Source organism: Bos taurus, chromosome 14 (assembly GCF_002263795.3).
Source record: "Bos taurus isolate L1 Dominette 01449 registration number 42190680 breed Hereford chromosome 14, ARS-UCD2.0, whole genome shotgun sequence".
NCBI classification, from domain to species: Eukaryota; Metazoa; Chordata; class Mammalia; order Artiodactyla; family Bovidae; genus Bos; species Bos taurus.
The window spans coordinates 43,257,866-43,271,007 of record NC_037341.1 but is presented as its reverse complement, the minus strand read 5'-3'; the positions used below and the strand labels follow the sequence as shown (position 1 = coordinate 43,271,007).

Genomic DNA, 13,142 nt, shown 5'->3' with positions numbered 1-13,142 from the left:
ACATCTAGAGGCAGGTGATAAACAACGATACCACAAGGACCACTTAGCCAGTTGGTTGTACAATGATCTCCAGTAAGAAGACGTAAAATGTAGAAGAAAACGTTGTGTCTTGGGACTTAAAGGAGCGCTCCTTCTGGTTCGTCTCCATTGCTCTCTTGGCCATGGATCTCCCAACAGTTCGCCTGTGCGTGGAATCCAGGCTCTTCTCCCCAGATGAAATTCTTTAGGGTTGATCCCATGTGTGCAATTGAAGACAGGTTGTCAATCTGTTTGCACAACTAGAAGAATTATTAAGCAGGTGGCTGAAATGGTAATAACCTGACAGAACAAATTATCACTAATTTGCAGTCACTTGGGCTCAATATTGGCATCTGTGACTTTCAAGCCAGGCATCCCCTTGTGTTCTCACAGCCTCAATGAAGTGAAAAGCCCTCTGCTTCCAGTTTTCCTCTGACCTGCTCTTTGTCTTCCCAGCTCTTTGGAGTTTCTCTAAGAAAAATATACATGAAGGAGCAAGAATTTAAAGTCAGAAAGACCTGTGTTTCAATTTCTGCAACTCTGGGCACATTACTGAACCTCAGCGGGGCTCAGTTTCCTAATGGGGATAAATACTACTTGTCTCATTGGGTGATGGTTGTAAGAGTGTGTGTGTGTTTTAGATAACGTGTACCTGTTTAAATCTCTGGTCACAGTGGCTAGTGTATTAGACCTCAATAAATATGTCGTATTTTCTCTCCTGCTTATTCTGTCTTTTAAAAATAGATCTCTGTCAGACTCTGAGGAGAAACATTAAAATTAATGATCAAATATGGATTTTTTGAATTATTCAGTTCTCAGTAATCTTTAGAGCGTTTCCATTTCCCAACTTCTATGTTATGAATGAGAATTTCCCAAATGCCAGATTCTACCTCTGCAATATATACTCTCACCCCTTTTTTTTAAACTTTTTATTTTATGCTGGAGTACAGTTAACAATGTTGTGTTAGTTTCAGATGTACAGCAAACTGATTCAGTTACATATATTCTTTTATAAATTCTTTTCCCATTTATGTTGTTACGTAATACTAAGCAGAGTTCCCTGTTCTATATAGTACTTCCTGATTGGTTATCCAGTTATATACTCTTACTGAACATGTACAAAATAGGATAGATAATACCTAGAAATTCATTTAAGGCAAAATTTGGATTCCCAGGCTTGGGGAAACTGTGATCAGAAATGATGAAAAGACTGCTTTTGATCTATTCTACATTTTTATTTATTACTGGTTCTAGGTATCTTCCAAGTCTGACCTTCAGCCCCCTACTTTTGTCTTTATTTGTGTTTTGTACAATCAGTGATTTAAAGCATATGCTTTCAATTAAAATGTTCAGGTTCACAATCCTGTCCACCATGTATTCAGGTATGTTACCATGGGGAAGTTATTTAACCTCTGTAAGCTTCAGTTTGGCAAACCACTTCAGTATTCTTGCCTTGAGAACCCCATGAACAGTATGAAAAGGCAAAATGATAGGATACTGAAAGAGAAACTCCCCAGGTCAGTAGGTGCCCAATATGCTACTGGAGATCAGTGGAGAAATAACTCCAGAAAGAATGAAGGGATGGACCCAAAGCAAAAAGAATACCCAGCTATGGATGTGACTGGTGATAGAAGCAAGGTCCAGTGCTGTAAAGAGCAATATTGCATAGGAACCTGGAATGTCAGGTCCATGAATCAAGGCACATTGGAAGTGGTCAAACAAGAGATGGCAAGAGTGAATGTTGACATTCTAGGAATCAGCGAGCTGAAATGGTCTGGAATGAGTGAATTTAACTCAGATGACCATTATATCTACTACTGCGGGCAGGAATCCCTCAGAAGAAATGGAGTGGCCATCGTGGTCAATAAAAGAGTCCGAAATGCAGTACTTGGATGCAATCTCAAAAACGACAGAATGATCTCTGTTCATTTCCAAGGCAAACCATTCAGTATCACAGTAATCCAAGTCTATGCCCCAACCAGTAACGCTGAAGAAGCTTAAGTTGAACGGTTCTGTGAAGACCTACAAGACCTTTTAGAACGAACACCCAAAAAAGATGTCCTTTTCATTATAGGGGACTGGAATGCAAAAGTAGGAAGTCAAGAAACACCTGGAGTAACAGGCAAATTTGGCCTTGGAATACAGAATGAAGCAGGGCAAAGACTAATAGAGTTTTGCCAAGAAAATGCACTGGTCATAACAAACACCCTTTTCCAACAACACAAGAGAAGACTCTCTACATGGACATCACCAGATGGTCAACATTGAAATCAGATTGATTATATTCTTTGCAGCCAAAGATGGAGAAGCTCTATACAGTCAACAAAAACAAGACCAGGAGCTGACTGTGGCTCAGACCATGAACTCCTTATTGCCAAATTCAGACTTAAATTGAAGAAAGTAGGGGAAACCACTAGACCATTCAGGTATGACCTAAATCAAATCCCTTATGATAATACAGTAGAAGTGAGAAATAGATTTAAGGGCCTAGATCTGATAGATAGAGTGCCTGATGAACTATGGACGGAGGTTCATGACATTGTACAGGAGACAGGGATCCAGACCATCCCCATGGAAAAGAAATGCAAAAAAGCAAAATGGCTGTCTTGGGAGGCCTTACAAATAGCTGTGAAAAGAAGAGAAGCAAAAAGTAAAGGAGAAAAGGAAAGATATAAACATCTGAATGCAGAGTTCCAAAGAATAGCAAGAAGAGATAAGAAAGCCTTCTTCAGCGATCAATGCAAAGAAATAGAGGAAGACAACAGAATGGGAAAGACTAGGGATCTCTTCAAGAAAATCAGAGATACCAAAGGAACATTTCATGCAAAGATGGGCTCAATAAAGGACAGAAATGGTATGGACCTAACAGAAGCAGAAGATATTAAGAAGAGATGGCAAGAATACACAGAAGAACTGTACAAAAAAGATCTTTACGACCCAGATAATCACGATGGTGTGATCACTGACTTAGAGCCAGACATCCTGGAATGTGAAGTCAAGTGGGCCTTAGAAAGCATCACTACAAACAGAGCTAGTGGAGGTGATGGAATTCCAGTTGAGCTATTCCAAATCCTGAAAGATGATGCTGTGAAAGTGCTGCACTCAATATTCCAGCAAATTTGGAAAACTCAGCAGTGGCCACAGGACTGGAAAAGGTCCGTTTTCATTCCAATCCCAAAGAAAGGCAATGCCAAAGAATGCTCAAACTACCGCACAACTGCACTCATCTCACACGCTAGTAAAGTAATGCTCAAAATTCTCCAAGCCAGGCTTCAGCAATATGTGAACCGTGAACTTCCTGATGTTCCAGCTGGTTTTAGAAAAGGCAGAGGAACCAGAGATCAAATTGCCAACATCTGCTGGATCATGGAAAAAGCAAGAGAGTTCTAGAAAAGCATCTATTTCTGCTTTATTGACTATGCCAAAGCCTTTGACTGTGTGGATCACAATAAACTGTGGAAAATTCTTCAAGAGATGGGAATACCAGACCACCTGATCTGCCTCTTGAGAAATCTGTATGCAGGTCAGGAAGCAACAGTTAGAACTGGACATGGAACAACAGACTGGTTCCAAATAGGAAAAGGAGTACGTCAAGGCTGTGTATTGTCACCCTGCTTATTTAACTTCTATGCAGAGTACATCATGAGAAACGCTGGACTGGAAGAAACACAAGCTGGAATCAAGATTGCCAAGAGAAATATCAATAACCCCAGATATGCAGATGATGCCACCCTATGGCAGAAATTGAAGAGGAACTCAAAAGCCTCTTGATGAAAGTGAAAGTGGAGAGTGAAAAAGTTGGCTTAACGCTCAACATTCAGAAAACGAAGATCATGGCATCCAGTCCCATCACTTCATGGGAAATAGATGGGGAAACAGTGGAAACAGTGTCAGACTTTATTTTTCTAGGCTCCAAAATCACTACAGATGGTGACTGCAGCCTTGAAATCAAAAGACGCTTACTCCTTGGAAGGAAAGTTATGACCAACCTAGATAGCATTTTCAAAAGCAGAGACATTGCCAACAAAGGTTCGTCTAGTCAAGGCTATGGTTTTTCTTGTGGTCATGTATGGATGTGAGAGTTGGACTGTGAGGAAGGCTGAGCGCTGAAGAATTGATGCTTTTGAACTGTGGTGTTGGAGAACACTCTTGAGAGTCCCTTGGACTGCAAGGAGATCCAACCAGTCCATTCTGAAGGAGATCAGCCCTGGGATTTCTTTGGAAGAACTAATGCTAAAGCTGAAACTCCAGTACTTTGGCCACCTCATGGGAAGAGTTGACTCATTGGAAAAGACTCTGATGCTGGGAGGGAAAGGGGGCAGGAGAAGAAGGGGACAACAGAGGATGAGATGGCTGGATGGCATCACTGACTCGATGGATGTGAGTCTGAGTGAACTCCGGGAGTTGGTGATGGACAGGGAGGCCTGGCATGCTGCGATTCATGGGGTGGAAAAGAGTCGGACACGACTGAGCGACTGATCTGATCTGATCTGATCTGAAGCTTCAGTTTCCTCATCTGTAAATGGCGATGGTGATCCTTGTCTCACAAGTGTTAACGTAGATGATGTAATGTATTAGGACCACTGAGCTAAAATTTCGGAGAAGGCCGTGGCAACCCACTCCAGTGCTCTTGCCTGGAAAATCCCATGGACTGAGGGGCCTGGTGGGCTGTAGTCCATGGGGTCACTAAGAGTCGGACACGACTGAGTGACTTCACTTTCACTTTTCACTTTCATCCATTGGAGAAGGAAATGGCAACCCACTCTAGTGTTCTTGCCTGGAGAATCCCAGGGACAGAGGAGCCTGGTGGGCTGCCGTCTGTGGGGTTGCACAGAGTCAGACATGACTGAAGCAGCTTAGCAGCAGCAGCAGCTCAAATTTGGATGTAAATAAAATGAACTTTGTGGCAGCGGCTGTGGTTATTATTAATTTTCCTAAATCATGATTGTTAGGTTTTTTCAGATGATTTCTGTATCTGTCTTTCTGTTCTTCCTTCATGTCCTTAATTTCCAGTTTTTTCCCTAGTTGATCATAAAACAAACCTCATCTTTAAATTCTAATGTTGATAATTTGCTGCCACCTACAGGCTAATATGATAAAAACAGACATGTAATTACTAGCTTTCTTAGACTGTGAGCATAAAATCTCAAGGTCATTTTGGTAGTCTCAAAGCTAACTGTGGACAATCCCAGAACCCCGTTTCCTGAGCCACTTATTTTCCCTGGTAGTTCAACTAAATTCTTGATTAGTATTAGTAGAATCATCTTAGATTATTTTTGGAATTGAACAGTTATTCATAAAGCATTTTTAGATATTATTATTATCATCATCCCCCATAAGCAGATTTACAAAATAGTGTTTATTAAAAACACAAAAGAATATTTGTTATTTAAGGTAAGTTTAGCACCTGAGTTTAGTTGGGCTTTGTTGCATCCTAGTGAACTTGAGACATCTGAGCAAAACATTACGTTAAAAATAAAATTAAGGATGTTTATACTGAACTCTCAGAAAAGGCAGTGGCACCCGACTCCAGTACTCTTGCCTGGAAAATCCCATGGACGGAGGAGCCTGGTAGGCTGCAGTCCATGGGGTCACGAAGAGTCGGACATGACTGAGCGACTTCACTTTCACGTTTCACTTTTATGCATTGGAGAGGGAAATGTCAACCCACTCCAGTGTTCTTGCCTGGAGAATCCCAGGGATGGGGGAGCCTGGTGGGCTGCTGTCTACGGGGTCGCACAGAGTCGGACACGACTGAAGTGACTTAGCAGCAGCAGCATACTGAACTCTGTTGTGGTGCTTACTCTCTTGCCTTGTACGATTGCTGCCTGTATGCTTCTCTTCCATTCTCCTGCTTAAGCTTCTTTTTCTAATAACCTGGTACATGGGATCCATTTGCAAGCATACATGGTCCGTCCTCAGTGGTTTCTTTTTCTCTTTTTGGCTGCACCATGAGTCTTGTGAGATCCTAGTTCCCTGATCAGGGATTGAAATCAGGCCCTCAGCAGTGACAGCACAGAGTCCTAACCTCTGTACCACCAGGGGGTTCCCTCCTCTGTGGTTTCTGACTGTACATAGTACAGCATCTTGGCAGTCTGATTTGGCTCCAGCTTCCAGTGCCAGATATCAGAGGATGGGTCCAGTAAGGTTTATGTGCTAACTATGGGGTTGAATTTTGCCTTGAAAATAACAGGGAACCACTAAAGGAACCACTTTAAGCCAGAGAGTGACTTGATAAGATTTTGATCATGACTTGGGCAATCCATTTTCAGATATGTTGGAGGGACCTGCAGAAGCAACTATTCATTGAGCCTTTCCATCCACTGACTGTAGCTGTCACATCGTTTCTGCATGAGAGGACTTAATCATATCCTATTCACCACTCCAGTTTTTTAACTGTTTTATTTGTATTACTTTTATGCCTTTAACAATTCTGTAAACATCTTTCAGGTAGGCACTGTTATGCTATTGATTGTTGTCATTTTAATTATCAACTGCTATTGTGCAGTGAATATACAATAGACTGGGAGCAAGTGTCTTTGTACCTTTTACTCAGTGGACGTATGGACATAGGGATGGATACTTCTGGGCTTGCCATGGTGCTTGCTGCTTGTTGAACAGCAGGCTTGTTCTCTCTCCTTCATCTCTGCCCACCTGCTAAGTCTGTCGTCTGCTGCCTGGCATCTTGCTTTGGGCGGGTGCCACATTGCCACTGTGGTTGAGCTAGCCCTTCCCAGAAGTGGACGTGGGGGCTGGTATGATTACTGTAACACTTACTGGTGGAAAGAGGCGAAGAGCAGGAAGAGAAGGAGACCTTTCCCTGGTTCCCTCTGCAAAAGAGCTTTTGCCATGGGACTTCCCTCCTGGTCCAGTGGTTAAGACTTCGCCTTCCAATGCAAGAGGTGCAGGTTCAATCCCTGGTCGGGGAGCTGGGATCTCACATGCCTCGTGGCTAGAGGACCAAAGCATAAAACAGAAGCAGTATTATAACAAAATCAATAAAGACTTAAAAAAAAAAAGCTATTGTCAGAGGAGACTGAAAATCCCAAACCATGGAAATGGATGGCAAAACAGTGACTATGGAAAGGTGATCGAGGCCTTGTTTCAGGTGTAAAATTTAAGGGGGCATCGAAAAGCTCTGCAGTCCAGATAAGTATTTTGTTAATGCATTATTTTAAGAAATTTAAAATGGAAGAAATTCATGATGAACAAGGGCTTCCCCTGTGGCTCAGTGAGAAAGAATCTGCCTACAGTGCAGGAGATGAGGGTTTGATTCCTGGATCCAAAAGATCTGGAGGAGGGCATAGCAACCCACTACAGTATTCTTGCCTGGAGAATCTCATGGACAGAGGAGCCTGGCGGGCCACAGTCCATGGGGTCACAAAGAGTCAGATGTGACTAAGCATCCATGCATGATGAACAAAATACTAACATTTTAAATAAAGACAAGATCTGAAACAGTGTTATGATAAGCCACTCTTGGAACCTGAGGAAAAAGGAAAAATCAGCCATACTGAGCCTATCTGTTTAAGAATTTGATATTTTGTTCATCATGGACTCTTTGAATTAACTTTTATTTTTTAAAAAATGTTGCATTAAAATATTAAAATTATTTATATTGAATTAACTGCCCTCGTAAATTCTGCACTTAAGGTTCAGGGGCCTCACTGAACTTGCCCTTAGCCTTGTACTTGGTTGGTTGGGCAGAAGAAGGGGGAGTTGCTGAGAGTCAGGTGCCTCCCTGGCTGCCCTCTGGAAATACAGAATTCTTTCTGGTGGATGGGTAGACGCTGGCTGTTATTTCAGGGCAGTGGGTGTGGCAGGATTGGTCTTAAATGATGTAGAAAGCTTTTATATGGGTGTTGGTCATTTTTCTGAATATATTGTGTTTGCCAAAAGGTTCATTTGGATTGTTCTATAAGATGTTACAGAAAAACTCGGGAGAACTTTTTGGCCAACCCTAGATAAATTAGGAGCTTCCCTGGTGGCTCAGTGGTAAAGAATCTGCCTGCCAGTGCAAGAGACTTGGGTTCAAGCCCTGGATTGGGAAGATCCCCTGGAGTAGAAAATGGCAGCCCACTCCAGTATTCTTGCCTGGAAAATGCTCTGGACAGAAGAGCCCGGCAGGCTGCAGTCCCTGGGGTTGCAAAGAGTTGGATATGATTTGGTGACTTAGCACGTGTGCATATAAATTAGGATTTTATTCTAAAGGGTTATCTGGATGAGGCATATTTTTTTAATTTTATATTTTAAACTTTTTATTTTGTATTGGGGTGCAGCTGATTAACAGTGTTGTGATGGTTTCAGGTGAACAGGGAAGGGACTCAGTCATACATATATATATACATTCTTCCCCAAACTCCCCTCTCATCCAGGCTGCCACATAACACTGAGTAGAGTTCCATGTGCCATACAGTAGGCCCTTGTTGTTTATCCATTGTAAATAAAGCAGTGTGTACATGTCCATCCCAAACTCCCAAATTATCCTTTTCCCTTTTCCTTCCCTCTGGCAACCGTAAGCTTGTTCATGAAATTTGAGTGGATGAGTGCGTGCATGCTAAGTCATTTCAGTCATATCCGACTCTTTGTGACCCTATGGACTGTAGTCTGCCAGACTCCTCTGTCTGTGGAATTCTCTTGCCTGGAGTGGATGAAACATATTTTTAAAAAGTTACAAGAAGATGTCTCCCACTTCCACTAGGGAAAGAAATGGAATACACTTTGTTTAGGCTATTCTTCACTGAGGCTGTAAGAGTTAAATCTGACTAGTAGAGGAAGCTAAAGACATTTACAGTCTCCTTCTGTGAATATTAGTCATGCTGATTTACTAGTTAAGCATTTAAAGTCTTGGCAAGATCTCATTCTTGGTCTCTTAACTCTTCTGCTTTGTAGTAAGTATATTGTGACTGGAGAAATGAACAGAAGCTGAGAGAATGCTGTATTTTCTAAATTCCTATTTTGAAAGAGTGTAATTTGGTGGGTTTTAGTAGTTACCTCATAAGTTGTTTTGTTTTTTTTCCCCTTGTCCTTTCCTAGGAGAGCCAGGCCTTTTGAAAGCAGGAAGATGAGATATGGCACTTACCTCATTGGCTTTCTTCTGGCTGGGGCTGTGAAGGAGTCCAAAGGAAAATTTTACTTAGCTTTCATACTTTACAAACTTTTTTTTTTTTGTCTTCAACAAGGTCTGCTGAGAACAGACCCAGTACCTGAGGAAGGAGAAGATGTTGCTGCCACGATTGGTGCCACCGAGACTCTGTCAGAGGAGGAGCGAGAGGAGCTGAGAAGAGAACTTGCAAAGGTAAAGGAGCCATCCTTCTGGAGCTTCGTTTTGCACTTAAAATATGTCATTATTTGTTTTTCTAAAGTACCTGGTGATACTGTATAGTCAGTTTCAGGGGAGAGAAAGCAATGTGTGTTTACTCACCCTAGAGAGCTGGAGTGAGGAGGAGGAAATGGGAACATGTGAGACCAGTTGGTTTTTAATACGAGGAAGGGTATTTATGGGTAAAGTGGGTCTGAGAAGTAGAGTGTGAAGTCGGAAATGGATGAGGGCCGCTAGTGGATGTCTTCTAAGTGACCTCACTAGCCCTGATGCACTTCTTTCAGTTGCTTTGGTGACTTCTTTCTACCTTTGGCAATGTTGTGGATAGAAGTTCTTTGAATTTTCTTTCCATTCCTCACTCTCTCCCTTCCTCTTTTTAAAATTTTTTTTTAAATCAACCATTTCAAAGTGTACAGCTGAGTAGCATTTAGCAAACTCACGATGTTATGCAACTGTCATTTCTATCCAGACATTTTTACCACGTCCAAGGGAGACCCCATACTCACTAAGCTGGCATGCCCACTCTTCCCTCCCTCATTCCCTGGCAACAACTAATTGCTTTCTCTCTCTACGGATTTAACTATTCTGGATATTTCATTCCAATGCAGTCACTTAGCATGTGATTTCTGGTATCTGACTTGGTTCATTTAGCATAATGTTTTCGAGGTTCATTCTTGTTGAGCTTGTATTGGTACTTCACTGCTTTTTAATGGCTGAATAATATTCTCTTGTATGTATCTATTTTATTTTGTTTATCTGCCCATCTGTTGAGTGGTTATTTGGGTGGTTTCGACCTTTTAACTATTGTAGATACTGAGCTAAGGAATATTTGTGTAAAAGTACTTGTTTGAATACCCATTTCCAATTCCTTTGGGATATACCCAGAAGTAGAATTGCTCATCACATGGTAATTCCACGTTTACCTTTTGTTTTCCAGAATTGCCAAGCTGTTTTCACAGCAGGGTTGCCATTTTACATTCCATCACCAGCTTCTCTACATCCTTGCCACGTTTTTTATTTTCAGTCTTTTTGATTATAGCCGCCTTAGTGACTGTAAAATGGTATCTTGTTGTGCTTTTGGTTTGTATTTCACTAATGAATAAGATATTGAGCATCTTTTCATGGGCATATTAGTCATTTACATACCTTTTTTGGAGAAAGTCTATTCAAATCCTTTCCCACATTTATAAAACATTATTTGTCTTTTTGTTGTTGAGGTAGAAGAGCTTTTTATATATTTGGATACTAGATCCTTTATCAGATATATTAACTGCAAATATTTTCTCCCATTCCATACATTCTTTTCACTTTCTTCATCCTGTCATAATGCACAAAAGTTTTAAATTCTGTGATGAAGTCCAATTTTTTTTTCTTTAGTTGCTTGCTCTTTTAGCATTATATCTAAGGATCCATTTCCAAAACTAGATCATAAAGATTTACACAATATTTTCTTCTAAAGCTTATATTTAAGCCTGTGGTCCATTGAATTAATTTTTATATATGGTTTGTGGTAGGGTTCAATTTCATTCTTTCACATGTGAAGGTTTTTTAGTACTATTCATTGAAGAGACTATCAGTGAATGCTCTTGGCATCCTTGTCAAAAATCAGTTCGTGTATATGTAAAGGTTTATTTCTGGATTCTCAATTCTGATATATTCATCTATATGTCTGTCCTCCTGAGAGTACCACATTCTTGATTACTATAACTTTGTAGTAAGTTTTAAAATCGAGAAGTATGACCTTTTCACCTTTTTCTCCTTTGTCAAAATTGTTGTTTAAAGTCTCATGCAATTCTATATTAATTTTTAGAATCTACACTTTCCCCCACACACCAAAAAATGCCATTGGGATTTAGATAGGATTATTACTGAATCTAAGGATTGATTTGGGGGAGTATTGTATTATTACAATACAATAAGATTGTAATCATCTTAACAATATTAAATCTCACAATCCATGAACATGGAGTGTCTTTCCACTTATTTAGGTCTTCTCTAGCTTAGCAATGTTTTGTAGTTTTCAGGGCACAAGTCTTATACTTCCTTAGTTACCTTTATTTTGAAGTTTTTTTTATTCTTTTGATGTGATTATAAACAGAATTTTCTTAATTTACTTTGAGATTTTTCATTGCTACTGTGTAGAAATATTAATACAACTGAAGTTTGCATATTAATCTTATATCCTGCAGCATTGCTGAACTTGCTTATTAGCTCTATTAAATTTTTTGTGAATTATTTAAGAATTTTCTCTATATAACATAATGTTATCTGCAGTCAAAAGTAGTTTTACTCTTCCTTTCCATTTTAGTTGGCTTTTATTTATTTTTCTTCTCTATTGCTCTGGCTGAAACCTCCAGTTCTATGTTGAATGACAGTGGTGAAAGTGAGCATCCTTGTCTTGTTTCTAGTCTTAGGGGAAATACTTTCAGTCTTTCATCATTCAGTGTGATGATAACTCTTGGTTTTTATAAATACACTTATTCATATTAAGGAAGTTCCCTTCTATTCATAGTTTGTTCGGTGTTTTTATCATGAAAGGGTCCTGGATTTTGTCAAATGCTTTTCTTCACTTATTAAGATGATCGTGCATTTTTTCCCTTCATTCTATTAATATGGTATATTACATTAATTGATTTTCATATTTTGCATCATCCTTACATTCCTAGAATAAATTCCACTTTATCCTAGGTGTATATATTCTAGGCCTTGATGTATAATCCTTTTAATATGGTTTTGGATTTGGTTTGCTGGTATTTTACTAAGTATTATTGCACCTATATTCATGAGAGATCCACTTGCAATTTTCTTTTCTTATATCTTTGTCTGCTTTTTGTATCATGGTAATGGCTGGCCTCTTGGAATGGAAGTTTTCCATTCTCTTTTGTGGAAGAATTTGAGAAGGATTGGCTTAAATTCTTCTTTAAGTGTTTAGTAGAATTCACCAATGAAGCCTTCTTGTTTTGAACTTTTATTTGTTGGGAAATTTTTAATTATTCATTCAGTCTTTTTATGTGTTATAAGTCTGTTCAGACTGTCTATTTTTTCTTGGTCAGTTTCAATCATTTTGTGAATTTCTAGGAATTCATTCATTTCATTTAGGTTATCTAGTTTATTGGCATATAATTGTTCATAATATTCTCTTACAATCTTTTTATTTCTATAAGGTTGGTAGTGTTGTCACCACTTTCATTTCTGAGTTTAGTTATTTGCATCTTCCTTTTTTTTACCTTCTGTCAGTCTGACTAGAGGTTTGCCAATTGCATTGTTCTTTCTAAAGAACAGCTTTGATTTCATTGATTTTTCACTATTGATTTTCTGTTCTTTATTCTGTTTATCTTTAATCTTTAATTTAATCTTTAATTCCTTTCTTTTTGTTAGCTTTGGCTTTAGTTTGCTCTTCTTTTCCTAATTCTGTAAGAGTGTACAGTTAGGTTATCGATTCGAAATATTATTTTTTAATGTAGGCATTTACAGCTATAAATTTCCCTCTGAGCACTATTCTTACTACATTTCATAAGATTTAATATGTTGTGTATTTGTTTTCATTTGTCTCAAAGTATTTTCTAATTTCTTTTTGATTTCTTCTTTGACCCATTGGTGGCTTAAGAGCATGTTGTTTAACTGGATAAATTTATAAATTTTCTAGTTTTCCTTTTGTTTCTGGTTTCTAGATTTATTCCATTATGGTTGGTCAAGATATTTTGTATGATTTTAAATTTATTGAGATTTGTTTTGTTGCCTAATGATATGCTTTGTCCTGGAGAATGTTTCATGTACGTTTGAAAAGAAGGTGTATTCTATT

General features: G+C 39.2%; 1 protein-coding gene across 7 annotated transcripts in view; it reads left to right on the top strand.

Annotated features, from left to right (window-relative positions):
* TPD52 (tumor protein D52) overlaps positions 1-13,142 on the top strand; it is a 131,051-nt gene that overhangs the window by 89,356 nt on the left and 28,553 nt on the right. For all 7 annotated transcript variants that reach the window (XM_025001717.1, XM_059893330.1, XM_025001716.1 and 4 more), the window contains 1 exon segment: positions 9,201-9,316. In XM_025001717.1, coding sequence (XP_024857485.1) covers positions 9,201-9,316 — 116 coding nt within the window.